Raw genomic sequence first — 27,695 nt, forward strand, 5'->3', positions numbered from 1 at the left:
AATTGCGACTACATGTAGTTGTCTTAATTCAGCAACGGTACACGCCCCGTGCAGAGGATGAGGCATAAATCCAGCCAAAACAGGCCAAGTTGCGCCTGGAATGGACAAAGGATCTATCCTCGGTGCTTAATGTAAGAAATTAGGACCCCCTGAATCACTATGGAGCTCCTAGGACAGGGTAAATTAACAATGCAAAAAAACTTTCCTAGGCAGTGAGATACATATGTATTACATTAATTTACTTGACATAATGTGGGGGATAACCCAAGCTCAGTGCAATTAAAGGACAACTGTTTAAAACATGGTAGTTATTCTTTTATTATTTTCTTTTTTAAAAAAGGTTGTAAACATCAAAAAGCAATAGTCAAAAACATTTATATATAAGTGCCTATACATCAGTTGAATTGTATTTACCATAATTAATGGGCGATAAGCACTTTAGTCAAAAACAACACAATACAAATATACATAAGAAAAAAAGAAATATACATTAAATATACTTTTGAAAAAATTGATTAAAAAGAGAACAAAGTGGGGCAGTGGACATATTGTGGCAGATAGTAATTGTTCAGGATTGCCACGAAAGTATATCCTAATAGATGGATCAAAGGAGAAATGTTTATAGCACTTAAATAGGTACAATTAATATGGTACAATCGATATGTACATTATTGCACTGAGCTTAAAAAACTAATCAAGTGGTGTAAGTCTGCTCAAGAACGTTGCCAGATGATACATCGTGAAGTAACCATGCAGTTTGAAGTGAGTAAGTATATAAAGGGGCTGTCACCAAGATATATCAGAGAGGAGTTTCTGAAGAAGACGTTAGGTCACCAAAGTATAGTGCTCCTGTCAAGAAAACCCAAGAGTAAGGATTGATGCATAGCAGTTGCTTAAGAAGCCCAGAGAAATGGAAAACCAGAAGATAGTAATCATAGGGTAATATAAAGGCACTTACAAACTGAACAAAAGCGTGCTGTAGCGAGGAGCTGGTTGATGAACCATACAAATAGGTAAGTACGGCTTCAGCAGATGATAACCTGGAGTTAAAGAGGCAATGAACAGGACTGAGACTAGACTGTGTTTGAGAAATAAAGAGAGGTCTCTCTACTTGGAGGGGGGAGTATGTTGTTGGTGGATCTAAACCTATCTAGTCCCTTGTTGTTAACATTGTAAAGATTCTGGAATGAAGATACATGCCTAATTATTGGGCAGATATCAGATTACGTAGCTATCTAGAACCGATGGGATAAAGATGGGACGATAATTTATATACCATCGAAACGCGTCGACGCTGAGGGTCACGCAATTTAAGGAACTACCTTGTGCAATCAAATGTTGAAATTTCTGTAATATTGATTGTCGGGTTTATTACATTCGTAGTTCTAGGATGTGTAAAAGTATTTGACAAGAGGTTAGGTCAAACTTCCATATTGTCTCTTTTTATGCGGGTCATAGGAAGAATTAGGATTATTAGTCAGATAGTCTTTTGTGTGTGTATTAACTACAACACTTATTAACTGTCATTATTTGTTTCATTGATCTGAATGCTTTTTTATGTATTTTTAATGAATTGTCTTCTTGTTTTATGCTGAAAGATGTGTATCTTTCATTTTTTATCTTTCTTGAATAAATATTAATGAATATTGCAATTTGTATTCACAAGTGTATTAGTTCAACTACTGCATAGATATTTCTATTCAAAGGTTACGGGAATTGTGTTTTCTTTTTGATACTATAAGCAAACATTTTATTCTGTGTGAAGCAAAAAATGCAACTAGGCGAAAAGCTTTAATAACAAAATGTGTCGTGTGCAGAGGCTGCAGAAAAGGAAAATGGCGATTAAACTTCTAATAAGCTCATGCTAACATAACACAGTGCAAAGGTAAAACCAGACCCCATGACACCACATTTGCACCACAAGCAAGGAGCCCGTCACACAAAGTGACCAGTCCGGACAAGCGCACTGGAAGGAAGGAAGAAGCAGCCACCACGATGGCGCAGCCTCGAAGCACAAGCACGACGCCCTCGAACGAAGAGAAGAGGGACATTGTGAAACCCCTGAGGAGGGGATGGTGCCACTGGGAGTCCCCAAGAGGTACATGCAAGTCCTACTGACAGGACAGGCCTGCATCAGGTCCACTAAAGAAAAGGAAAGATCATCACAAGAGCAACACGACCAGTGAGATGTCCATGTGGAGCAAACATGAGACAGGTGGCAGGACGCCACATCCACGTGAAAGCCTGGTTGGAAGAAGGAGAAGAGTGTGGCACGACGCCACTCCGCAAAGGAGGAAAGAACAGTGGCATGATGCCACAGAGCAGACAACCACCACAGGCGCGCAAGACAGAACGGAGTAGAGCGACAGGTCAAAGGACTCGCACCAGCACTGAGGAAGGTGTTCATCAGCACGAGCCAGCCACCGGGGTGGAGAGACGTCACTGGAGACAGCTCCGCGGGAGGACCTACCATAAGCCGCTAGCAATCACGATCTGCATCCTGGCACCACGCTTCGCAGTTCGACCGTCCTCTCACCTGTCACCGACTGCTGGGTATCGATATCACCACACCTCGTAGTGCACCTGCCTGAAGACAACAGAGCGGTGCCACGAAGTCCCTCAAGTCCTCCTCACTCCCTAAGGTCACCCCCACAGAGATCACCGCCTGTTTGCCCACTGAAGAAAACCAACATTCTGTTATCACCATCCAGGTGCATCATCACCAAGGAGCATCGCACCACACAAGTAAATCCACACACGCTCCAGACAACCGGAGTTTAATGAAGCGAACCACCCAGGACCCTTCTGTGCACCCCCCTCAACCTACAGCCTGCCGAAGTCGAGCACACCCGGCCATTGGAAGATTCACCCTTGGGGACTACAAAGTCTTGGCCGTGGCCCGGTTGGGAGTTCTGCAGCGACCCCTAAGCGCGGCCTACGTAAAGGCCCACGCAGCCCACATGGTCACATGGCAGTCCAGGGGACAAGGGCCTCGAAGGAGTTCTCGTGCAAAGGGAGTCCGAGCAGGAGAGATGTGTCGGCCACAGCTCCACATCAGGCGTGGGAAACATGGAGGTCACGGTTGAAGACTGGTCACCCACAAGATCGCTAGAGGAAGGCGCAGAACCAGAGTCCAAACAGCGAGGACGCCCAGACGAAGACACCACCATCGGAGGCTCCATGAGCGACTTGGCTGTGAGTCTATTGGCAGTTCTTCAGCGACGCCTTCGCACAGCTCACGCGAAGGTCCACACGGTCCCTTGGCAGTCAGCAGGAAAGCCCTCCAAGAGGCTCCAGTGAGAGAAGAGTCCAGGCGAGAGAGGCAAGTCGGACGTCGCTCAGCAGTCAGGAGTAAGGAGGGTCATCGAGCACGCCACCTCCAAAGGAAGGCCTCACTCACAGAGATCGTCTTCAACAGCTGCAGGTTCTGTCATCCACCGAAGGCTGAGCGCCTGAGAGATCCTCCAGAGTGGATTCCACCTCAGCTCCAGATGCACCAGCACTGAAACTCTATACATAGACTTCCTCACCATGAGACCAGGCCGGTTTACAGAACATCGCCAAGGCAGATGAAGACATCCTGACCATGCGGTCCGAAGCTCCAGCGCTGCCTGGCTGATGGCCTGAATAGACTCATTTGGTGCTATGTGTTTATTATTTGTTTTATTACAGGTTGGACTCTCGTTTGTTTTTTTATTAAAGTTTGGGAGGGATGTCGGATCTGGCTGGATACATTCTATTGTTCCACCGATGATGTAAGACACACTTTACACCCACTCACCTCAGTCATCACCAGGCCAGGTGACCCTATTAATAAAAGGGGTCTGGCGCACGTGCCCTGGGCCCAGTTCTAGTACCCCACTACAGTGTCTGAGTGGTTACTTGCCCAGCATGTGGGCCTAGTGGCCCAAGGACCACAGGGGAGAACCCTTCCAAACCTAATTCACGCCATATCTATTCCCTCAAGGAAGTTCTTTCGCTAGAGGAAATTCTGTACTCCATGCCTATAGAAGTGCCTTCCAAGGGTGTTCTTGTGTTTGGAGTGATTGCCACTTAATGCAGTATTATACCTCTTTTTGTATCCAGTAAGCTTATGTAACATGCATACTTGTCACTCTTTCCTCTTGTAACGTATGGTTTGCTATCTCATCTTGTATCTTGTTTACTGTTGTTACTTGCACAATTGTCACTTTTTTCTCATGTAACGTAATGTTTGCTCTTGTACTATGCCCACTTGTAATTTTCTCCTCATATAAGGTTACTGTTCCTATTGTGAAGCGCTCTGACACTTCGGGTAAAATCCGCGCTATATAAAAACGCATAAATAAATAAAACTTGGAGCGAGTCCTGGCGTTGGCTTACAAAACAGGTATGGTACTAGTTTGTGAACTTCATTTCCCATAAGCCTCCGGGTGTATTATTTAACTTGAGTTCATTGCCATGAACGTTTCCGCGGTTATTGTCACGCAAAGTTTGGTCTGGTAGATACAAGTGACTACACTGCTCGTCAAACTAGTAGAGATCCCACTTGTCCGTTCGGGTAGTGGCATGAACGGCGGGCCAATACTGCCCTTCGTTCGGATAAACGTAAGGGCCATCTTGAAAAGGAGTTTGACAGCAACTACCATACCTAAAGTCCATAAAAACACGATACATATTTCTACTTCCCAATATGTGTTTACTGATTCTATTTCATAATGTAATAAGAAGGTTTCGATTTTAAATACCTACGTGCCTAATATTGACCTGTCATTAAATACCTTTTTTACTGAAGCTCGATGTTTGTTAATTATTGCCTTTTGGCAATTCTCTTTTCATCCGAAGCCCTCGCTTGCCAAGGTTCTGTCCGCTACACCCACACGTTTGTCACTGTATGGAGACCTGCAGGCGGCACCCTCCAGGAGTCCGTCTTCTGTGTCTATGGCTTGGGCGGGGCTTCCTGCTGCATGGCAGCCGGTGTGCTGGAGATCGAGCGTGGTGCTGCAGTGTGGGTGATACTTCCGCTCCCCGAGGCTGCGGGAGCGTCCGCAAGGAGAAGCGGCGGGGTGCTGCTTCCGATGTAAGGGTCTTTTGTCGTTTCATTGCCGGGATTATCAATTCATCCAACGCACTGAATACAATTCAGAAAGACATCGCGTTGGGTTGTATTTTGTGGTTTCCATTTCTGCCTTTACTGACAAAACAGTCTAAAACCACGCAATAACACACCGTACATTAGTGTGATATCACGCACTTTTAATGAACAAGCCACGAGTATGTGCATGGAATGGAAGCTCTTGTTCTGTGTACAGCAGCTCACATGCATTTTTGTCACTTTTCCCATGCTAAAAGTGACGTAAGGGACTTGTAAATCTGCCCCAAGGTGTGTAGGTGTGTGTTCTGCACCAGTCCATCTAATATGTGTGCTAGACAATATCGAGACCCCGCCCCCATTTAACACCACCAGCCACTGCTGGCTTTTAAGACAATGGCATGTTGGGTACTCGTAGTCTAACTGGTAACAATGTAAGCACGTGCGGTTGTTGAAATGTCACGACCGGCTTAAGGTTTATTTTATTTTTGCAATTTTATATACCGTGGACATGGCCCGCAGGCATCAGAGTGATTTACAACAGTAGTATGGTACCATTGTACGGCAAGTTACAGTGACAATAATTGCGTTCATACATATCACGTATCACATAGGGGCAGTTGGCAGCAATGTGTGTATTTGTAAAGCACGTTTGTCACCTGTGTGGGTATCCAGGCGCTTTGCAGACATCTGTCTCCTAGGTGAGGTTAATTGAAGAGCATGGTCTTCAGCTTCTTGCAAAACTTGGGAAGTGACGAGGAGGCACTGATGTGGTGAGCCAAGTCGGTCCATGCTTTGGGGTGATATGAGGGGGTGTGGCCGCATGCTTTGGCTTTGCGGGTATGTGTGCCAGTGAGAGTCCAGCTGCGATTAGGTAGGTAGAAGTATATGCAGTTGTTAAGGTTTTGAGGGCCAGTGTTGTGTAGTGCTTTGTATGTACATCTGGGCAGTTTGAAATGGGTGCGTTTATGGATTGGGAGATGGTGCTTTCCTCTGAGATGTGATGTGAGTGTGACGAGGTACGTTGAGTATGAGTCTTGCTGCAGTATTTAGAATGAACGTATTGGTTCCTGTGTAGGGTGTGTTGCCATAATCAAGTCTGCTGGTTATCCAAGCGTGTGTGATCGTTTTCATGGTGTCACTGATAGCCGTTTAAAGGTCTTTTGTGGCTTACCAAGGAGGCGGAAGTAGGTTATTGCCGTTACTTGGGCTGTCATGTTGAGCTTGTCATCCAGTATGATTCCAAGGTTTCCTCCATGGGGCGTGGGGGTGGGTGAGGGTCAGAAGTTAGTTGGCCACCAGGTGGAGTCTCCGGCAGAGGCTTTCCTTCCAAAGATCAACACTTCAGATTTGTCTGCGTAGAGTTTGAGGCAGTTAGATCTCATCCATGTGGTCACCGTTGTCATGCATGTGTCAAAGTTATTTTTTCTAGTGGGGTTCTTGTCTGATAGTGAGAGTATCAGATGGGTATCGTTTGTGTAGGAGAGAATGTTAATGTATGATCTGATGAGGTCCGCTAGCAGAGTCAAGTTTATGTTGATTAACGTTGGATTGAGGGATGATACTTGTGGAACTCCACATGAGGTTTTTGGCCTGCGACTTGTAGAGCGTCAGGTTGACTCTTTATGTCCTTCTTGTGTGGAAGGAACAATTCCAGTTGAGGGCGGGTCCTTGTCAGTCTATTTCCTCTAGCCTTATGATCAGAGTGGAGTGGGAGACCATGTTGAAAGCTTCTGACAGGTCAAGTATTCAAAGAGGCACTGTGTCTCCACCGTCAAGGATCAGCCCGATGACGTTGGTTGCAGGTTGAGGGCAGTATCGGTGCTGTGGTCGGGACAGAAACCGGATTGTGTGTTGTCTAGGAGTTGGTATGCGTTGAGGTACTGAGAGAGTTGTTTGTTTATGGCTTTTTCATGACCATGGCTAGGTAGGATAATACATTGTGTGGCATACTTTTATTTAAACCTCGTATTTCGTGTGCCCACATAGTGCATTTTGAGAATTACAGTCGTTATTTGCACTGAACTAATTGGATTAGTTTGTAATTAAGGATCCTTGTTTTCCCTTTTTACCGCTTTTGACAGACGTCTACAGACAGTAGTGTGTCTCCTGTTTGTATTTATTTTTAAAAACAGAACAATTCAGGAAATTAAGCTTCTTTTGACTGACTGTTCATACTGTGATTAATACATTTCGGGCCAATAGCTCTACATATCGGCAGCATGGGAGTTAAAAGAATAAGATTTGCTAAATCACCGAATATCTTAACATTTATTCAGCTAGTATGCTATTTGTTTTATGTGGGTGCACTGTTAAATAAATGTGGAACTATATAAACAATCTCTCAATTTTCAGACTAAATATGGATAAATGACAATCAGGTGGCTAAAAAATAAATATGAATAACTACAGGTGGAAATGTTCAAAAAGCAAGTCCCAAAAAACTGGGATTGTTATTTGTATTGGAAAATTTGGACTGTATTAGTGGTGTCCTGGCAACATTGAGACCGGTGGCAACCCTTCTTGTAAAACATTTTTAGAAAGTTATATCTTTTTTAAACTATTGTCAGTCTTCATGTCCACCTGCAAAGTATTCTCAGATCAGTAGTTCTTTGTCAACAATGTTTGTAGTATTTTCTAGAAATTGTATATCTCCCTGCATTGCAAGACTCACAGTATTGGCTGCCGGGTCCTAGTATATCTCCAGAAAGTGAAATTTCTTGAGATGTACTAGACCCCACAACTGATCATACAGTCTGAAGAGATCACAATAACATAGGTTAACCCTCTTTTGTCTAGTTACTTGTAATATTCGGGGAGGCTTGAGGGTTGCGCCTTACATAGCTTCTAGTTTATTATGAAATGGAACTCCCATGGAGGTCCACAAAATTACACACTACAGATAAAACAAGAAATGCATTTCATTCAATAAGTAGTCCTTCCTTTGTACGAGGTGGCCTCTTTAAAATCGATTATCATACATACTGTACGGAATACAGGGGACGATAAAACAGTCGTAGAAAACAACAAATGTAAATGTAAATGTTGTATACTTGTAAAGCGCACAGCTGCCCACACCGCAGGCGTCCTTGCGCTGTATACCGCTGGGGAACCCGTCCTGGCTTTCCCTGTGAGATGGTCCCTTCTGGGCACCCCCAAGGTGAGACCAGGCATCCCCGGCGTTGAAGGGGCCGTTGTGAAGATTAAGCAAGCTATTGCCCAGAGTTGCAGAGTGGGACCCAAGGTTAGAGTAGGCGCCGAGGCGAGAATTATCCAGCCCGTGGACATTTTGACCAAAGACCCTGCCGCGTTGGGAATCGAACCCTGGTCCCAGGCCGATCTCAGCTTCCGGGTCTGCCGCCTCTAACCATTGAGCCACACTTATCCACAATTTGCGAAGTACCACATACAATGAGCGAAATAGAACAAAGCATTCCTATAAAGCAAGAGAATAAATATTAGGACGCATATATAACCAAATAAACAACCATCAAAATATTACAGCATAAGAAATAACATTAAAATGACCTAATAAATAGCCAAGAAAGTTTTAAAACTTTGATAAATCCTATGATAGACCATTTCAGTTGGTGAGGACAAGACAAATAGACAGGCCTCATGGGCGGAATGAATATTGAATTTGATGTATGAAGGTCTTGAAAAAATACGCCTAGCCTTTTGCAACTCCGGACACGCACATAACACCCGATTTAAAATCTTGAACTTCTAAACAGCACATTTCGCAGATTCTCTTCTCTTTCAATATATTATCCCAAATGTCAGTAATTTCTATTAGGGGCAACAAATGGAGTCTCAATAAAAGCATCAACCTTCTAATCCAGTGAGGTAGGTTCCAAATTAAATAGGGCTGTGGTTTGTTCCCCAGTGCTCTCCCACAAACCACCTTATTATGCAATTTGGGCTGACTTAAAGCAATATCTTGAGCCAGACTAATGGCGATCACAGACTTCTTTATAAACAGCTTCAATACAGACTTTGGCATGGGGGAGTCAGTGTTCTAGCTAAGCCCAAATGAATCGTTTACTCGCTCAATGCACCAAAAGAATGTTGATTGTTCTTTCAGTTTAGCAAAGATTTCCGCTCTCAAGGCAGCCCTAAGTGTTCCCTCTTCCCCCCCAGAGGAGGGAATTACCCCGCCTCAAACCGCTGCCAGATATAAAATATATGAGGAGAGTAAGCCAAATTCAAGATGTAAAGCATGGGGGGTCGGCCAGAGAGGTTAGGTTACAGATTTGGTGCAGGATTTGACATAGCTTCTCACTCACCCTTATGGACATATACCCAGGGTATTGGCTCCAGAAGGTAAAACAGGTTGCTAGGCATAGACATTACAGGTCTTATTTTTATTCTGTCACATTTAACCTGCAGAAACTGTGCATCATCAAGTACTTTGGGGCACTCCGTCAGTAAAGTGTGGATTTGATATATCTGAATTTGCTGTCTCTGTTACCATGATTTGGTTAGGTTAGGTCATTTTTACACTTGCATTTCAGATGTCCTGAGGTACTAAGCTAAACTTGTCTTCCCTTCTTTACCATAGGAAAGCAATTTCTCAGTTTTGCCAACTCAAGCCATATCCATGGATGAGACGCAAGCGAAGGAGCTTTTGGCTTTCCTCAGCCTCAGCACCAGGCCAGATTTGAAGGGTCAGGCAACCGAGTACATTCTAGGATTGACTGGGGATGCAGGGGGCCGGAGGTGCCTCATTGCTCACCTCGACCTTCTCAGGGCACTCCTGACTTTGACTTCTGACCTCTCCTTGGCTATTGTGAAGGACAGCTATCACTCCCTCATCAACCTTTCGGCAGACCCTGCTTCTCACCAAGCTCTCATTGAAGAGGTGAATCTTCTGCCCGTGCTCTTGAAGCGCCTGCTGAAACCGGACTTTGACTTCTCTGACCAGATCTGCACGCTGCTGTCCAACCTGTCACGCGATGAGCGCACGTGCCGGCGCGTCTTCCAGGCCATGCAGGAGGAAGGCGTGGGGCTGGCAAAGCTGGTCGAGATATTCTGCACCGAGGGGTATAACCATAAAGCCTCACTGCACTACCTCGGGCCTTTGCTGTCCAACCTGACGCAGCTCCCAGAGACACGGGAATTTATACTGGACAAGGAGAGGTAAGTGTGAACTTGCAATGCCCACAGGCACACGTTACTGTAATGGCTAGCCATTGTGGTATCTAGTCATCTGTTAGTAATCACTGAATATTGAAGGCTATTGATGATGATGCAGATTACTCAACTATTACCAATCATAACAAGTTGATATAGAATGCTGCACCTGTTACTCATTTTTTAACATCATAACTATCAAATAAAGTGGAATCGGTTACATGCGATATTTCGTACAATAAATATGCCTGGTTGGTTGCTGCATTTTGGCACATCTACCACCTTGTCTGAATTTTGTGAATAACATTGTGGCAGAAGATATCCTGTTGACCAAAACATAAACCCAGAATATTGGGTTCTTAGACCTAGCTTGTGGCTGTGCTCCTACTTAACTCCGCAAGTCGTAGCACGCCCCAGTTCGTAGAGAGCTGGGATGGCCGCAATGATAAAGCATGTCACCGTGGGAAAACCCTGGTGAGTGAGGGGACTCGAGAAAGACATTTTTCTTTCTTTTGGGCTTCTTTCTGACCATATTGGCCAGGAGCCACAGCCACAAGCTAGGTCTAAGAACCCAATATTCTGGGTTTATGTTTTCAAGAACCTCCTAGACGCCACAGCCCCTGACATTGCCTTCCTCACGGAAACCTGGATGAACGCCTCTTCAGCCCCCGACATCGCCATCGCCATCCCAGAGGGCTACAAGATCGTCCGGAAGGACCGCAACGCCAACCAGATGGGAGGAGGCATCGCCATCATCCACAGGAACACCATCCGTCTCACGACCAGCACCGACAACACCCTGACCAGCGCCGAACACCTGCATTTCCAGATCCACACCAACCCGAACACCACCCTCAGAGGCACCCTGATCTACCGACCCCCGGGACCACGCACACAATTCAGCGAGGACATCGCCGACTTCGTCAGCCCGCATGCCCTCCCCTCCGCTGACTACATCCTCCTGGGGGACCTCAACTTCCATCTGGAGAACAACAACGACCGCAACACCAGCACCCTGCTCGACAACCTCGCCAATCTTGGACTCAAGCAGCTGGTGTCCACCCCCACCCACCTCGCCGGACACACACTCGACGAAGTCTTCACCTCCAGCACAGACATCGACTTCAGCCACGCCACAGAGCTTCATTGGACGGACCACAGCTGCGTCCACTTCACCTTCAAGAGAACGACGACCCACCACCACCAGCAACAGGCCGCCCGCAGAAGCTGGAACAAGATCACAGCAGACCAGCTCGCCACCTCCCTGAGCCAGCACCCCCCTGCCAGCTCAGCGAACCCCAGCCAGGCCGCCGACAACCTCACGAAATGGATCAGCATCTGCGCGGACGAGCTCGCCCCGCTGAGGACCCCGCCCAGCAGACCCGGCAGCAAGAAAGCCCCGTGGTTCACCGACGAACTCAAGAGCTCCAAGAAGAACTGCAGAGCCCTCGAGAAAGTCTGGAGAAGGGAACCTACACCGGACAACAGGACCACCCTCAAGCTGGCCACTCGGAAGCACCAACAGCTGATCCGCGCCGCCAAGAAAACTGCATTCAAGGACCGGCTGGACAACAACGCACACAACAGCAAGGAACTCTTCAACATCGTGAAAGAGCTATCCAACCCCAGCGCAGGAAACAACAACATCACCCCATTGCAAGACCTCTGCGACTCCCTCGCTTCTTACTTCCACAACAAGATCGCGGACATACACAACAGCTTCAACAACCAACCAACGCACACCATGACCGAACAACCACCCCCCACCACCACCCTCCACGCCTGGACCCCGATCAGCACCGAAGACACCATCCGCACGATGAACTCCATCCACTCCGGATCACCGACCGACCCCTGCCCTCACCACATCTTCAACAAGGCCGACGCTGTCATCGCACCCCACCTGCGAGACATCATCAACACATCCTTCGACACCGCCACCTTCCCTGAGAGCTGGAAGCACGCCGAACTCAGCGCTCTACTCAAGAAACCAACAGCGGACCCCACCGAACTCAAGAACTACCGCCCCATCTCGCTCCTCCCGTTTCCAGCCAAAGTCATCGAGAAGACCGTCAACAAGCAGATGGCCGCCTTCCTCGAGACGAATGGATCCCTCGACCCCTCACAGTCCGGCTTCCGAGCCAATCACAGCACCGAGACCGCCCTCATCGCCGCCACCGATGACATCCGAGCCCTGATGGACAACGGAGAAACAGCGGCCCTCATCCTCCTAGACCTCTCCGCGGCATTCGACACTGTCTGCCACCGCACCCTAGTACAGCGCCTCAGCAACGTCGGAATCCAGGACAAGGCGCTGGAATGGATCATCTCCTTCCTCGACGGAAGAACACAGAGAGTCCGCCTACCACCGTACAAGTCAGAGGCCTCCGAAGTCATCTGCGGCGTCCCTCAAGGATCCTCTCTGAGCCCCACCCTCTTCAACGTCTACGTGAGCCCCCTCGCGGCCATCGCACGTCAACACAACCTCTGCATAATCTCCTACGCCGACGACACCCAGCTGATCCTCTCCCTGACCAACGACCCCGCCACCGCCAGAGCCAACCTGCACGAAGGGATGAAACAGGTAGCCGAGTGGATGACGGCCAGCCGCCTGAAACTGAACTCGGACAAGACGGAGGTCCTCATCCTGGGCTCTTCACCCTCCGCCTGGGACGACTCCTGGTGGCCTCCCGCCCTGGGCACCGCACCCAAACCGACAGACCATGCACGCAACCTGGGCTTCATCCTGGACTCCTCCCTCTCCATGACCAGGCAAGTCAACAACATCTCCTCGGCGTGCTTCAACATCCTACGCATGCTACGGAAGATCTTCTGGTGGATCCCCACCGAGACCAGGAAGACCGTCACCCAGGCCCTCGTCACTAGCCGACTGGACTACGGCAACGCCCTCTACGCCGGTACCACCGCCAAGCTCCAGAAGAGACTCCAGCGGATCCAGAACGCCTCAGCCAGACTCATCCTCGACATCCCACGAACCAGCCACATCTCCGGACATCTGAGAGACCTTCACTGGCTCCCCGTCAACAAAAGAATCACCTTCCGCCTCCTCACCCACGCACACAAAGCCCTACACGACCAAGGCCCGAGCTACCTCAACAGCCGGATCAACTTCTACGCTCCCAAACGCCACCTCCGATCAGCCAACCACGCCCTCGCCGCCGTCCCCCGCATCCGAAGAGCGACCACAGGAGGAAGGTCCTTCTCCTACCTGGCCGCCAAGACCTGGAACTCCCTCCCGACCGACCTGCGCCTGACCCAAGACCACCTCTCCTTCAGGAAGAAGCTGAAGACCTGGCTGTTCGAGCAGTAGCGGCACCCCCCCTCCCCCAAGCGCCTTGAGACCCTACGGGTATGTAGCGCGCTCTAGAAGTGTCATTGATTGATTGATTGATTGATTATATGTCTTTGGAGGGCGACCTAGACTTCTATCCTCCTTCTCCCCCTAAATTATGTAATGATATCCTGTTGATGACATGCATATTTAAATAGACATTGGTAAAATCAGTTGGTCTGGTATTTCATATCCTGTTTTAGAGCTGTTGGCTTTGCCAATGCTTGTTTGCTTTGGCATACTTTAGTAAACCAAAGCTGAGCTAGGTTAAAAAAAGAAAGTGTTCCTGGGAGGCCTCCTTGGAATGTTTTTGACTTATTTTATAATTCTTTACCATGAGTGGTAGACTCTTTTAGAAGTACTGCAGCAATCGTGTTTGTTGAACGGAAACAAATTATAAACTAGCATTGTCAAAGCCAATTCGTCTGCTGTTGGCTGCCAGACGTGCCTATGGCAATGTCGGTTTTATTTGTAATAGTTTTAAAGCAGCACAGTTTTACTCTTTTTGAATTGATCCACAGAGGAGTACATTGCAGAGTACTGAGCTCCAAATCATGCAGATTCTGGGGACCTGCTGTCCTAATTGTGACGGCACAGTGTTTCAAAAAGAAGAGCGCATCTAGCTGTGATAAATATCATTCCAGCCTTGCAGCAACAGAATGCACAGGTGCAGAATAATTCTCAGAAAGCCTGAAATATAGACAGGCCCTCTGGAATATTTTTCGCAGACTGGGGATAACGATGTAGGTACACAGACGGACCCCAGTCCTTGATGAATGTGTGACTATAGGAGCCGCGCCACGCCCCTGCATCTGACCATGTCATAAAGCATTCACCCAAGCTGGGCGGGTACCTCCATGCAATAAGGTAGGAAGTCTTCATTTCACACAAACGTAGAGGTGTTATTTTAGTTCAGGAGGGATATAATATCTCCACCATTGTCAGCAGTGATAAATGCCTGAGTTTGTATGATAGGCTCCTATATGGGCAGAAACATGTTGGCAGGAAGATAGGTCTGAGGGCCACAAGTCCGGAAGAATCCCCCTTGACAAGAACATAGATGTGAGGGTCACCGTGCCCAGTAACATCCCTTCTCTTCTTTTAACCATACCTAGGGTACCTAATAAGAAAGGGACATACTAAAAGTTTACTCCGAGGTGTATTTAGCTGGATTCCTTGTATTATCCCGAAATTAAAATTAATCAAGAGCTCCCTCATACTCATGAGGTTGAATCCATTCTGGTAGTATCACCGTAACAGGGTGGGGTGAGGAATCCTATGATGAAGCATGCCACATTACGTGGGTGAGGCTTCCTTATCCAGAATGACTGGAGCTGGTTGCTCAACTTAGGGATATTGAACTTGGGATACAATGCTTTCGGTTTCTCTTTTGATGCCCTGTACTTCTTGTGATTCGATGTGTGATCTGTTTCGAAGACGTACAGTGTGCATTTTATTTTCGTCTTGATCTCCTTGTGTGATTACATTACAGGCCTACGAGTAACGCATTGCCCTCCCATCACTCTTCACTGCTGGTTCTGCCACCCCCGGTTCACAGCGCCATGAAACCGTCTGGTGTAAGTGCGCTTTGAAAATAACTTTAATATAACATGCATAACATTCCAGTATAGCAGCAACAGAGAAAGCTCACAGCCCCCCTGCCCACTCTTCGAACCCCAACTAAGCAGCCATTAACCTCACCCAATGGCTAACCAACAGCGCCGACAACCTAGCACCCCTGAAAAAACGTCAAATCAAACTAGGCAACAAAAAGGCCCCCTGGTTCAACGATGATCTCAAGAAATCCAAGAAACTCTGTCGCTCCCTTGAGAAGGCCTGGAAAAAAGACCCAAACACCAGCACTAGGGACGCCTTCAAAAACGCCACCTGCATACACCACCAACTGATCCGGACTGCCAAGAAAGCCGCATTCAAAGACCGACTAGACAACAACGCCCACAACAGCAAGGAATTATTCAACATCGTCAAAGAGTTTACCAACCCCACTGCCAACTCCAACGACATCACTCCCTCTCAAACCCTTTGCGACTCCCTAGCTTCGTTCTTCCACGACAAAATCGCAGACATCCACAACAGCTTCGACAATCAACCCGGAGACCAACCCACCCAACCTTCTGCCGTACCTTCACCCCCCCTTGAACATCCTTAACGAATGGAACCCAATCTCCACTGAGGACACCATCGCCTGATGAACTCCATCCATTCAGGATCCCCCACAGACCCATGCCCTCACCACATCTTCAGCAAAGCAGATTCCATCATAGCACCACACCTCCGAGACGTCATCAACTGCTCCCTCAACTTCGCCACCTTCCCGGATAGCTGGAAACACGCCGAACTCAGCGCCCTTCTGAAAAAACCCACAGCTGACCCCACCGAACTCAAAAACTACCGCCCCATCTCGTTCCTTCCATTCCCGGCCAAAGTTATCGAGAAAGCTGTCAACAACCAACTCGCTGCCTTCCTCGAAACCAACAAATCCCTCGACTCCTCACAGTCCGGCTTCCGAACCAAACACAGCACTGAGACCGCACTCATCGCAGCAACAGACGGCATTCAAACTCTACTGGACAATGGAGACACAGTCGCCCTCATCCTCCTCGACCTCTCCGCAGCCTTCGACACAGTCTGTCATAACACCTTGTTACAACGCCTCAGAAACATCGGAATCCAAGGAAAAGCACTGGAATGGATCACCTCGTTCCTTGCCGGAAGAACCCAGAGAGTCCGCCTCCCACCATTCAAGTCAGAGGCCACTGAAGTCATTTGCGGCGTGCCACAAGTATCCTCACTCAGTCCCACCCTCTTCAACGTATACATGAGCCCCCTCGCGGCCATCGCACGCCAACACCACCTCAACATCATCTCCTACGCTGATGACACTCAACTTATCCTCTCACTCACCAAAGACCCTAACACCGCCAAAACCAACCTACATGAAGGAATGAAAGAAGTAGCCGAGTGGATGAAGCACAGCCGTCTGAAACTGAATTCAGACAAAACAGAAGTCCTTATCTTAGGTACCTCCCCCTCCGCCTGGGACGACTCTTGGTGGCCAGAGGCCCTTGGAAAAGCACCCATCCCGACGGACCACGCACGGAACCTTGGCGTCATCCTGGACTCCTCACTCTCGATGATCAGACAAGTCAACGCCCTTTCATCATCTTGCTTCAACATTCTTCGCATGCTCAAAAAAACATTTCGCTGGATCCCCACCGAAACTAGAAAAACGGTCACCCACGCACTGGTTACAAGTCGCCTGGACTACGGAAACACCCTATACTCCGGTACCACCGCAAAACTTCAGAAAAAACTCCAACGCATCCAGAACGCATCAGCCAGACTCATACTAGACATCCCGCGTAACGACCACATTTCTGGTCACCTGGAAAACCTCCACTGGCTCCCCGTCAATAAGAGGATAACATTCCGTCTCCTAACCCACGCACACAAAGCACTTTACGAACTTGGACCCGAATGCCTCAACACACGACTCTCCTTCTACACCCCCTCCCGCCAGCTATGTTCCTCCAACCAAGCCCTTGCTGCTGTACCTCGTATCAACAAAACCACCATGGGAGGAAGATCCTTCTCCTACCTGGCGGCTAAAACCTGGAACTCACTTCCCATTCACCTTCGCCTCACTCAGAACCACCTAGCATTCAGAAAGCAACTTAAAACCTGGATATTCGACAAGTAATCCCCCACCCTTCTCCAAGCGCCTTGGGACCCTCTGGGTATGTAGCGCGCTATATAAATTAATTGAATTGAATTGAATACAGAACAGGGCTTAACTGGCGAAAACATAAGTGCCAGGGTCCCTCGCTGGAGGCCACTCCAGCATGCACCACCCATTACCTATCTCAGCACTTCGAGGAGCAGTAACACCACAACTACTACGCATCACACTCAATTCAGACGATTCTAGGCCTCCTAAAGCTATACAAATGGCTTGTGAGGCAGGTATTAGTCAATTTGAATGTATATTGATTTACCTTGTCTCTAAATTAGTGAAGCAGCGCCATCTTGTGTCAGACTATCATAAGTGCAGGTGTGTAGTATTGTGCCTCATGTCTTTAAGCATCTTTTGATAAGAATAGAGTTAACGTTGGAACTTCACATTTGGTTCTAGAATTATAGAATTGTAGGGTGTATTAGTGTTTTGTATGTTGGGTCAGGACGTCTGGGAGACCTTTTGTGCCGGATGTGTCCTTTCCAGCAGGAGTTGAAATAAAGGAAACCAGTTCTTAACTGCATCGTGTTTGCTGACTTTATATGGAAGATACAACATCATTTTGGCAACAATTGATGGTCCAACCCCCTCCCGCACGAACTCCTTTTCCGTTCTCTGCGTGCAGTTTGCAGTCACTCTACTTTCCCACTACGTGAATTTTATTCACACATCTTCAGTAAAAAAAAAAGGGGGTAGATCACTGCGAGGGAACTTAGCCTGCGGCGTGTGAGTCACTTCACTTTTTTTTTTCAAAACCATTTTTATTATGAGTTCAAGCAAGTTTCAGTACAGCCCTCCACAGTCAGGAGGAGACTGTCAACAACAGATATGAAAAGACACAGCATTGACACAGCATTGAACCCAGTGTTATAGAATGAGATATTCCTAACTACCCCTGCCCACCCAACCCCAAGAACACTATCCAACCCCTCCCGCAGCTACCCACCCCTTATCCCACCCTAACCCAGTGCACGTGATCACAGTTCAGCAACATGAGATGGCATACAAAGGTGGAGCCGGCCAGCAGCCTAGGGTGCGGGATCCACATCCAGTGGCAGTGCATCATCAACGTCCATGGGGGGGTCGAGGGTCAGGCCCCTGTAGTCCGCCCACCGTTTCCAAATTTTGTAATGTTTGCGGGGACACCCCCGGGCTTCGAAAACAGGCTGCTCCAGACCCATGAGGAAGTCCAGGCCCGCCTTCCAGGCACCGAGTGGGGGGGCGCGCTCGCTCTTCCAGGCCTGCACCAGATCTCTCTTTGCCACCACAAGCCCCAGCAACAACAGATGGCGTTTGAAAATGTTGCCCCCAACGTTTTCTAGAACATGAAGAAGGCCCAACCTAGGGGTACGAGGCAGGTCCCACCCCAACACCTCGGACAAGCAGTCCCAAACCCCCGCCCAGAATCGAGTCAGTCTCTCACAGGACCACACAGTATGAAAGAGGGTGCCCCTTTCGGAACCACATCTCAGGCACTCCGGAGTTGCAATAAGGCCCGCCCGCCATAGACGGTCTCTAGTGTAATAAGCTCGGTGGAGGTATTTGAACTGGATGAAGCGGAGGCGGACAGCTATAGCAGCACCACGGGGAGATTCCAGGGCCTCGCGCCAGTCGTCTTCATCCAGGGGACCAACATCATTCTCCCATGAGGCCTTCAATGTCGAGAGTGAAGGGGAGCAGTGTGTGACCAGAGAGCGGTATATCTGCGAGACCTTCTTATCACCCAGGTCTCCCATAAAAAGTTTTGCCTCGATGGGACTAAAGTCAGGGAGTTGCTCCAAGCCCACCAGGCTAGGGGTAAGAGCGTGGCGAAATTGGAGGTAACGGAAGAACTGGGACCTGGGCATGTTAAATTCAGAACTGAGGTCCTGAAAGGACTTAAGGGTAGTGCCAGAAAGGACATGCCCGAGGGATGAGATCCCGATCGCGTCCCAGCCGTCGAACCCGGACAAAGACGCCAACGCCGGTAGTAGGCCATTACGCCACAACGGAGTCTCGGCCGTCAGCCTACCCCACCAACCCATACGGTGCAGGGCCCGCCGCCAGACCGCGAAAACCACCTGGGTGACCCGGGGAAGCAGTCGCCTCCGCCTGGCCGAGTACAGCAAGGTGTGGAGAGAGGCGTCACCCATCAGAGAGTGCTCCAGGGCATAGGCCGGATCACCGCGGTCCCCATACCACCACTCGTTAAGCACAAGGAGATGGGAGGCCTGATAGTAGGACAAAATATCCGCGGTCGCCAAGCCGCCGCAGTATGTAGAGAGGAAGCATGTGCGTAGCGCCACCCTGGAGGCACCCCCAGCCCACAGAAACCGGCCCAGCACAGAGTCAACACTACGGAACCACTGCGGGTCAATCTTAAAGGGATGATTCTGTAGTTGGTAGAGGAGACGGGGCACGGCCACCATCTTAAAGATGGCCGACCGGCCGTAGATGTTAAGAGGCATACACGTCCATGTCTTGATGTCCATCTGGACCCGATCCCACACTGGCTGGATGTTCTGGTCCCACGCTACTGTGGGCGAGGCAGAGAGGAAAACACCTAGGTACTTCACACCCTCCACAGCCACCTGAAGGGATGCAGCCCAAGGACAGTTCACCCCGCCACCTCCCAGCACCCATAGGGTCGACTTGCGCGGGTTAAGGAAGAGCCCCGATGCCTGACCAAACTCTTGCATCAGTTCCAGGACCCGAGGGCCTGTACACTGCAGATCGGTCATGAAGAACAGCACGTCATCCGCATATAGAGCTATGTGGTCCGAATGATCCGCACCCCACACGAAGCCACGATAGAGCACATCATGGCGTACCCTGGCGGCCAGCGGCTCCATGGCCAGCGCGAAGAGGTAGGGGGAGAGCGGACACCCTTGACGTGTGCCCCTGGTCACCGGGAACCAAGCCGAAGCCGCCCCTGAGATACGCACCGAGGCAGTGACCTCAGTATAAAGCAACCTGACATAGGAGCTGAAGACCGGGCCGAGGTTCAGCAGTGGTAAAAGAGTAAAAAGAAAGGTCCAGCTGACCGAATCAAAGGCACTGTCGATATCGGCCAACAGTAGCGCCGCCTGATCCTCCGAAGATCCGATCGCTTCTATCGCAGCCTGCGCCCGCCGAATATTGTGCCTCGTTGCCCGGCGCGGCATAAAACCTGCCTGATCTGGGTGAACAAGGGCCGAAATGTGTGGAAGCAAGCGGTTCGCGAGCGCCTTGGCCAGGAGCTTGGCTTCGAAGTTAATAAGGGATATGGGGCGATAAGATCCATGGCAATCAGGGGGCCTACCCGGCTTCTGGAACACCACGATTTCGGCATGGCGCCTATCCGGTGGGAGGCGGCCATGTTCTCGCGCCTGCTCCAGGGCCCGCAAGTAATGCGGCCCGAGCTGCAGATTGAATTTCTTATAGAATTCGCTGGGGAATCCGCTCGGCCCCGGCGCCTTGCCCACATTCAGTTGACCCAGCGCGTCACCCAGCTCCTCAGCCGTCAAGGGAAGGTCCAGGGCATCGCGCACCTCATCGGACACAGCAGGTGGGGGAACCGACGCGAGGTAATCCGCGATATCGGCAGGGGAGAGAGTCTCCCGGGAGGCATATTGACGCCCATAATAGTGCTCAAAGCTCGTTGCAAGAGTTGCCGGGTCCGTGATCGCCACTCCTGCGTCATCAACAAGTTCCGGTAGTGTAAGAGGCTGCAGATTCTGTTGGCAAAGCCTATGGAGTATAGTGCAAGACTTGTCGCCCCACTGGTACACCCTGCTACGGGTGGCCAACCACGCCTGGCGAGCCTCGTCTAATAAGACCGAGGAGTAAGACTGCTGCGCCTGCAGGAGCAGCCGCAGCGCGACATCATCAGCTGCCTCTCTGTGGCGAGCCTCAAGGTCTTCTACCCGCGCTGCAGCAGCAACAATGCTTTCTAGCCGAGTCCGGCGAGCGGATGCACACCAGGCAATATCTATTCCCCGCAGGGTGGGCTTCATGGCCTCCCAGACGGTCACCGCGTCCATCCCCCCGGTAAGGTTGTCCTGCCAATAGTGGGCGATCGCGCCACGTAGATGCTGGGAGTAATCAGGGCGCTGCAGGTGCCACGCGGACATCCGCCATCTGAAAGGTTGGCGTGCTTTGCACAAATCAATTTGGACTGCCACAGGGGAATGATCAGAGAGCCCGCGAGGCCTGATCGCCGCCCCCTTCACCCTATCAAGGAAGGCCCTCGGAACAAACACACAATCCAGGCGCGAAAGGGAGCCATGGACAGCCGAAACATAGGTGTACTCTCGCCGCTCCGCATGCAAGTGCCTCCACACGTCCACCCATCCCAGACCATCAATCATAGCCGCCAACCGTGTAGGGGAGGACACAGGCGCCACCCCGGGCCTCCTCTGCCGGTCCAAAGCCACGTCCACCACATCGTTCCAGTCACCACCAATCACAGCCAAGGAGTGGGGGAGTTTAGTCCATAAGGCAAATAATCGTTCAGCTAAGGCCCATTGCAAGGGGGGGGGCCATACACACAGCCAAACACCACAGGCTCCGCACCAACCTTCCCTTGAACAAATACAAAACGTCCCTGGGGGTCGAGCCATTGACGCTCGTGAGTGTACGCCAGCCGTCTATGAATAAGAATGGCCACCCCCCTGGAGCCCCTAGTAAACCCGGCATGGAACACCTGATGAAAGCCAAAGCGCTGCAGACTCAGGGCCTTTGTACCGAGCATGTGCGTTTCCTGAAGAAGGAGCACATCCGCCAGGTCCCTCTTAGCCCAGCGAAGCACAGCCCCCCGTTTAATCTTGTCCAAGAGTCCCCGGACATTCCAGCTAAGAACATACATGGAAGCGCCAGAAGGCGCTAAATGAGGGACATCAACCATTATCACAATGCACCCAACCCCACAATCCCCGGCTCCCAGCCCAGGCCCCAGACCCCACAGTTGCAAAATTCACGAAGACCACGTGCACCCCATAAAACAGGACCCCAAAACCCACAACCCCCGAAAAGCAGACCCCCCCCAACTAGCCACCCAACAGCCCAAGACCCCCCTCCCCCACTCCTATACCTCAAGAAACAATGAAGTATCTGTCGCGGCATACGGTACTTCAGGCCCAAAACATAGCGCCGAAAGTCAGACATGCCAAAGGATCCCAAACAGCCCCCCTACCACCAACCAAGTACACTCCCAACACCACCCCCCAGACCCAACAGGAGGAGGCAGCCCTTAGAACATGCCCCAAACCCCCCCCCCCTCCCCCCAGCATAAGTCACAGTGCATGATAAAGAGCATCAGTTCACATGAATTCCAAATATAAGCCAAAGAGCCAGGTAATACTGCACCAAGTCATGTCTGTACCGCCGACTGGCAGGCGGTCGCCGCAGCGGACGGCCACAGAAGAAAAGTAAGGAGCAAAAAGTCGATGAACAGTAGTCAAGGCCCCTTGCCAGAGTGATCCGTCTCCGGCTGTGTGTCCCCCAAGAGGGGGTCTCGGGACAAGGACCTCCGCCTCGAACGAGACTTGCGATGCCGCTTCCCATTGTTCGGTCGGTCGCTCCGTTCCTGAGAAGAACTGCGTGAGGAACCGGAGTGCAGCCCCGGCTGGACATGTGGTCGAAGCCTGACAGTCTCGTCAGTCCAGGCGAAGACGGCCTCCGGGGAATCGAAAAAGTGGGTCTTCGAGTTGAAGATCACGCGGAGGCGGGCCGGGTAGAGCAGCGAGTACTGGATCTTCAGGCCCCGTAGCTTGGCCTTGGCCGCCAGAAAGGAATGTCTCTGCTGCTGGACCAGATTGGTATAGTCCGGAAAGATCATGATTTTACAGTTATCAAACAGCAGGGTGTCTTTGAGCCGGGCCTCCCGGAGGATGACGTCCCTATCATGGTAGTTGAGGATCCGAGCAATGATCGGGCGAGGCCGCTCCCCAGTCGGCGGCTTTTGTGTCAAGGCGCGGTGGGCGCGCTCCACCACGAAGCAGCGTGACAGGGCATCCGGGGGTAGCCAGCTCTCCAGACATCGGGATAGGAAAACATCTATAGGCCCCTTCTCGCAATCCTCCGGAAAGCCGACAAAACGCAGGTTGTTCCGCCGTGCCCGTCCTTCAGCATCCTCCACACGGAGCGCCAGGCCCGGATGCGTCTGCTCCAGGTCGGCGACTCTCTTCTTCAGGGCGCCGACGTCGCCCTCCACCGTCGTGACCCTGGTCTCTGCCTCTGTGATGCGAGCGACCGCGTTGCGAAGGTCCTGGCGCAGCAGCATCACATCGGCGCCCACCGCGCCAATCTTCGCATCCAGCATATCACGAGATTGTGTGATGGTCGTCAGCAGTGCTGCATTGTCCGGGCCAGCAGTTTGACCCCCTCCGGCTGCCCCGGCACCACCCCCGGGGCCGGTGAACTTGTCGATGGGCCCCGTCGTGGCGGCAGTATGGCCACCCCTGCCTCTTGTCATGGCTGCCTCCGGGGTAGTCCGGTGATACGCACCTGCTACGGGGTCACCCCGTGCGAATGGTCAGCGAGCAGGGTCCGGGGCGTCCGCAGCACACCAATCCCTCGGGACTAGCTCGCCCCCAGCCCGTCAGGACACAGGCCAGAACCACGGGAAAGGCACTCCACCAAGGCGCGGGTATCACAAGGCAGGGGACCAGGGCGGAACCGCCGGATTGGTGCCTCCAGTCCGTCCGCCTCAGTCACTGCAGCAGACCCCTCGAGTCCGTTAGGGTAGGCCGACCAGGATGAACTTCGGGTCCGCACAGCCGATTCGTCGGGACACCACTCCGCAGGATGCGGCCAACGGGCCCTCCGTCCCACAGCTCCGGTGACTCCGCTCCAGCCTTGCGGGCCAAGACGTACGACGCCCGGCCGGCGTCCAGGGTTATCCGGCGGGCGGGACAAAAATCGAGGTCCCGGCTCACCACGCGGCAAGTAGGCCCAGCAGGCACGGTCTCCAAAGGCCGCGTCAGCGGAGGTCCGAAGCTCCAACAACCACACCACTGTGTACCGCCGGACTCCAGCAAACTCCTGCACCAGTAGAGACGAGGGAAGAGGGTTTAGGGCCAGGAAAAATTAACGGATAAGGGTCGGGCCGGCAGGAGCTCTACAGAGCCGCGTCCGCCATCTTCGCCCTCGAAGCCACGCCCGAGTCACTTCACTTTTAATTATTTTTATTTGGCATATTCAGCCATAAAAAGTAGCACATTACAAACAATTAAAATATGTTTTATCCCTACTGTTTCACCATAAAACAATAAAATACACAATAAAATCTACTAAAGGGACCCACATATATAAAACTCTTAATTCTTCACCAAAGCAGCAAGGGGTCGCTTATACATTAGCTATACATTTATACAGAATCTAGAGTAATCCACAGATCATGGGTGAGATCGAATTTCTACCACGTGTTTGTTCCAAACTATACCATTTCCTTCAATGACTCCTGTGTTGCAATTAAAAATCTTCCTATTCCACATGCCACATTTAAAAAACTTATATTTGTCAATAAGCTAAGTGCTTGGTCCCTAATAAAATTTTTATAAAGAATAAAACGGGCCGTGTGAGTCAAGAATTCCCTTTAACCTACAGCGCTTACTACTTTGGTTGCTGTTTACCTTTGAATTTCATGTTTGTTGTTTGCCGTTGCATCCCGCACCCTTCTCCCTGGAACGCGAAGGCTTTACTGCATCACGGGCGTTCCTTGTAAGTTCCACGCTCCAACCGGTGCTTCTCACGTCAGACTCTTTCCTAACTCTGACGTGCAGCAGGACGTACGAGGTCAAGCTGCATAACCTTACTTGTGGCCATCTTAAATTATTCACAAACTCTTTAGTTAGTTTCAGATAGTTACCGATCGTTCTTTAACGCACGTGCCAGCTGTTGCTGGAGGACAACTTTGTCTACATGGAGTACAGCATCATTCACCAAGGAACTCCATGTACTGTAGTAAGAAGTTGATTTTTTCATACAGTATTTATTTTCGGTCCTTATTTTTTCCTTACCCTTTGCTGCATTATATCATTGACTGTTGCTGCATTTTATTGTTGACTGTGTCTCTCCCAAAACCTGCCAGTTCGTCTTCAGTTGCAGCAAATCCCACAAGTGCTATAAATGTCAGCATTAATTTTAATACTCCCAAGGAATTTTGACTAATCCTGTGGAACCTACTGTGAAATGGCAAGAGTGGAAGGAATATTTTGTTAATTATATCGCTACCTTGTAGGACAGGTAATGTGTCATGTCACCTGAAAGGAAAAAACGAATTTTAATGCATTGTTTAGGACGTGAAGGCCTTAGGGTATATACCCAAATGCAAAAAGTTGAAAGAAGTGGTGATTTTGACATATTTAAATGTGCTATTGCAGATCTTGATGACCATTATTCGCTGGTTGTGTGTGCAGTGGTATCCAGACGTGCATTTTACAAATGCAAACAAGATTCAAATGAGTCTATTGAAGACTGTGTTTCCGTACTGAAAAATTTGGCCATCAAACGTAAATTCGGATCTTTAAACAATGATATGATCAGGGACCAGATTGTTATGGGTACAAAGAATAAAAACATTGAAGACAGGTTATGGATTGAAGGTGAGGCAAGCCTTAAGTATATTATTACTTTAGTCAAAAAGGCAGGACTTTTTGAGAGATGTTCTAAAGCTGTAACTCAGTGAAATGAGTCAACACGATTTGTGACAATAGAAGAGGAAAAAAATCCCTACATCCAAATATAAAAGAAAGTACCAAAATTTCAACTCCAAGAAAGAAGAGAACACTTTAGGAAACAATACTGGTTTTGTGTGTTTTAGATGTGGAAGTACCTCACACACTGCCAGGTTTTATAGATGTCCTGCAAAAACTGCTAAGTGTTTAGAGTGTGGAATTATAGGACATTTAGCAAAAGTATTTAAAAGAAAACGTTATAAGAGTTGCGTAGCATGTGTAACGGAGAATGGTTCAAACTTGTCAGGTAATGACTAATGAGTCTCCTGAGAATCCTAATACCATTCTCACAGGTGTAAAGAAAAATGTTGTTTTGAATGTAAATGAAGATAATAGCAACAAACCTATGTGCTTGATCTTCTTAGGTGGCATAGTTTTACAAGTTGCAGAAGACACTGGTTCACCATTCACTATTATTGCTGGCTGTATGTGGGAAGATAAGTTTACGAATACTATAGGCCCTTATTTACAACCCACTGATGTTAATCCAGAAAATTTAACTGGAGAAAAAATTGAAATGTTAAGATACAGAACTCTTGTTTTCGAGTTCAAAGGCAGAAGAGCATTGTGTAAGCTGTATGTGGCTGCTGATGGACCCTCTGTATTAGGGTGGATATTATGTGAACAAGAGCTAGTTTTGTGTGATGCTGAGGAAACAAAAAAATGGGTCTTAAAAGAATTGCAAAGAGTTCCCCTTATTGTACGAGATACAGTTAAAAGAAAGAACTTTAAAAATTACAAATCGCACACATTATTGAACCTGTAGAAGCCTCCGAATGCGTTTCTCCCGTTGTTATTGCTAGGCGTTCCTATGGCAAAATTCGTATGTGCATTGATTTGAAGTATTTGAACGATAACATCCTAGTAGACCAATTCCCATTACCCAGAATTGATGAGATGCTTTCCCTAACGAAAGATGCTAAATGGTTTTCAACCATTGACCTCTCCTCTGCATACCATCAGATTTCTCTACATCCATCTAGTAGACAATATACTGCTTTTTGCACATCATTTGGTTGTTTTCAATTTCGCCTCATGCCATTTGGTTTAGCATCTGCGGCGGCAGTATTCCAAAGGTTGATGCTTAAGTTATTTGGTGGTATGCAAGGAGTGGTGTTCTTCCCGGATGATATTTTGGTAATGGAAGATAATAAGAAAATCCACGATGAACAATTAAGGAAGGTAATGAATATCCTGCAAAATAAGGGCGTGACAGCAGAAATTACTAAATGCAAATTCGCAGAAAAGAAAGTTACTTATCTTGGTCAGGAGATTAGTTCTTTAGGTATTGGGCCAAAAACTAGCTTAGTGAAAGTTATCACTGATACCCCTGCACCCAAGTCTAAGGAAGATCTCAGATCCTTCTTAGGACTTGCAGAATTTTATGCAAAGTTTGTAGAAAATGTTTCAGAGAAAACCCATACCATGAGGTCACTACTAAAGAACAAAGAAAGTGCAATTTAACTGATGTGATGTTTGTCAACGATCGTTTGAAAAAACTAAAAAGGCGATTGCACCGGCACATAATTGACTAGGTTTTGATCCTTTTGCTGATACCTTTGTCACCACATATGCTAGCAGCAAAGGATTTGGTACTGTCCTCACACAACCAAAGGGTAATAACCAAGAAACAGTAATTGCTTTTGCATCTCGTTCCCTTACTCCTACTGAGGAGAGGTATTCTGCAAT

At 49.2% G+C, this 27,695-nt stretch overlaps 1 protein-coding gene across 1 annotated transcript in view; it reads left to right on the forward strand.

Moving 5' to 3' along the window:
* Positions 1-4,930: 4,930 nt before the first annotated feature.
* The window catches only part of HGH1 (HGH1 cochaperone), a 159,001-nt gene continuing 136,236 nt past the window's right edge, over positions 4,931-27,695 (forward strand). The window contains exons 1-2 of the mRNA XM_086966434.1: positions 4,931-5,059; positions 9,633-10,210. Coding sequence (XP_086822560.1) covers positions 9,672-10,210 — 539 coding nt within the window. The 5' untranslated portion in view covers positions 4,931-5,059; positions 9,633-9,671. The remainder of the gene's footprint in view (positions 5,060-9,632; positions 10,211-27,695) is intronic.

The sequence above is a fragment of the Lissotriton vulgaris genome, chromosome 4_1 (genome assembly GCF_964263255.1).
Source record: "Lissotriton vulgaris chromosome 4_1, aLisVul1.2, whole genome shotgun sequence".
Taxonomy (NCBI): domain Eukaryota; kingdom Metazoa; phylum Chordata; class Amphibia; order Caudata; family Salamandridae; genus Lissotriton; species Lissotriton vulgaris.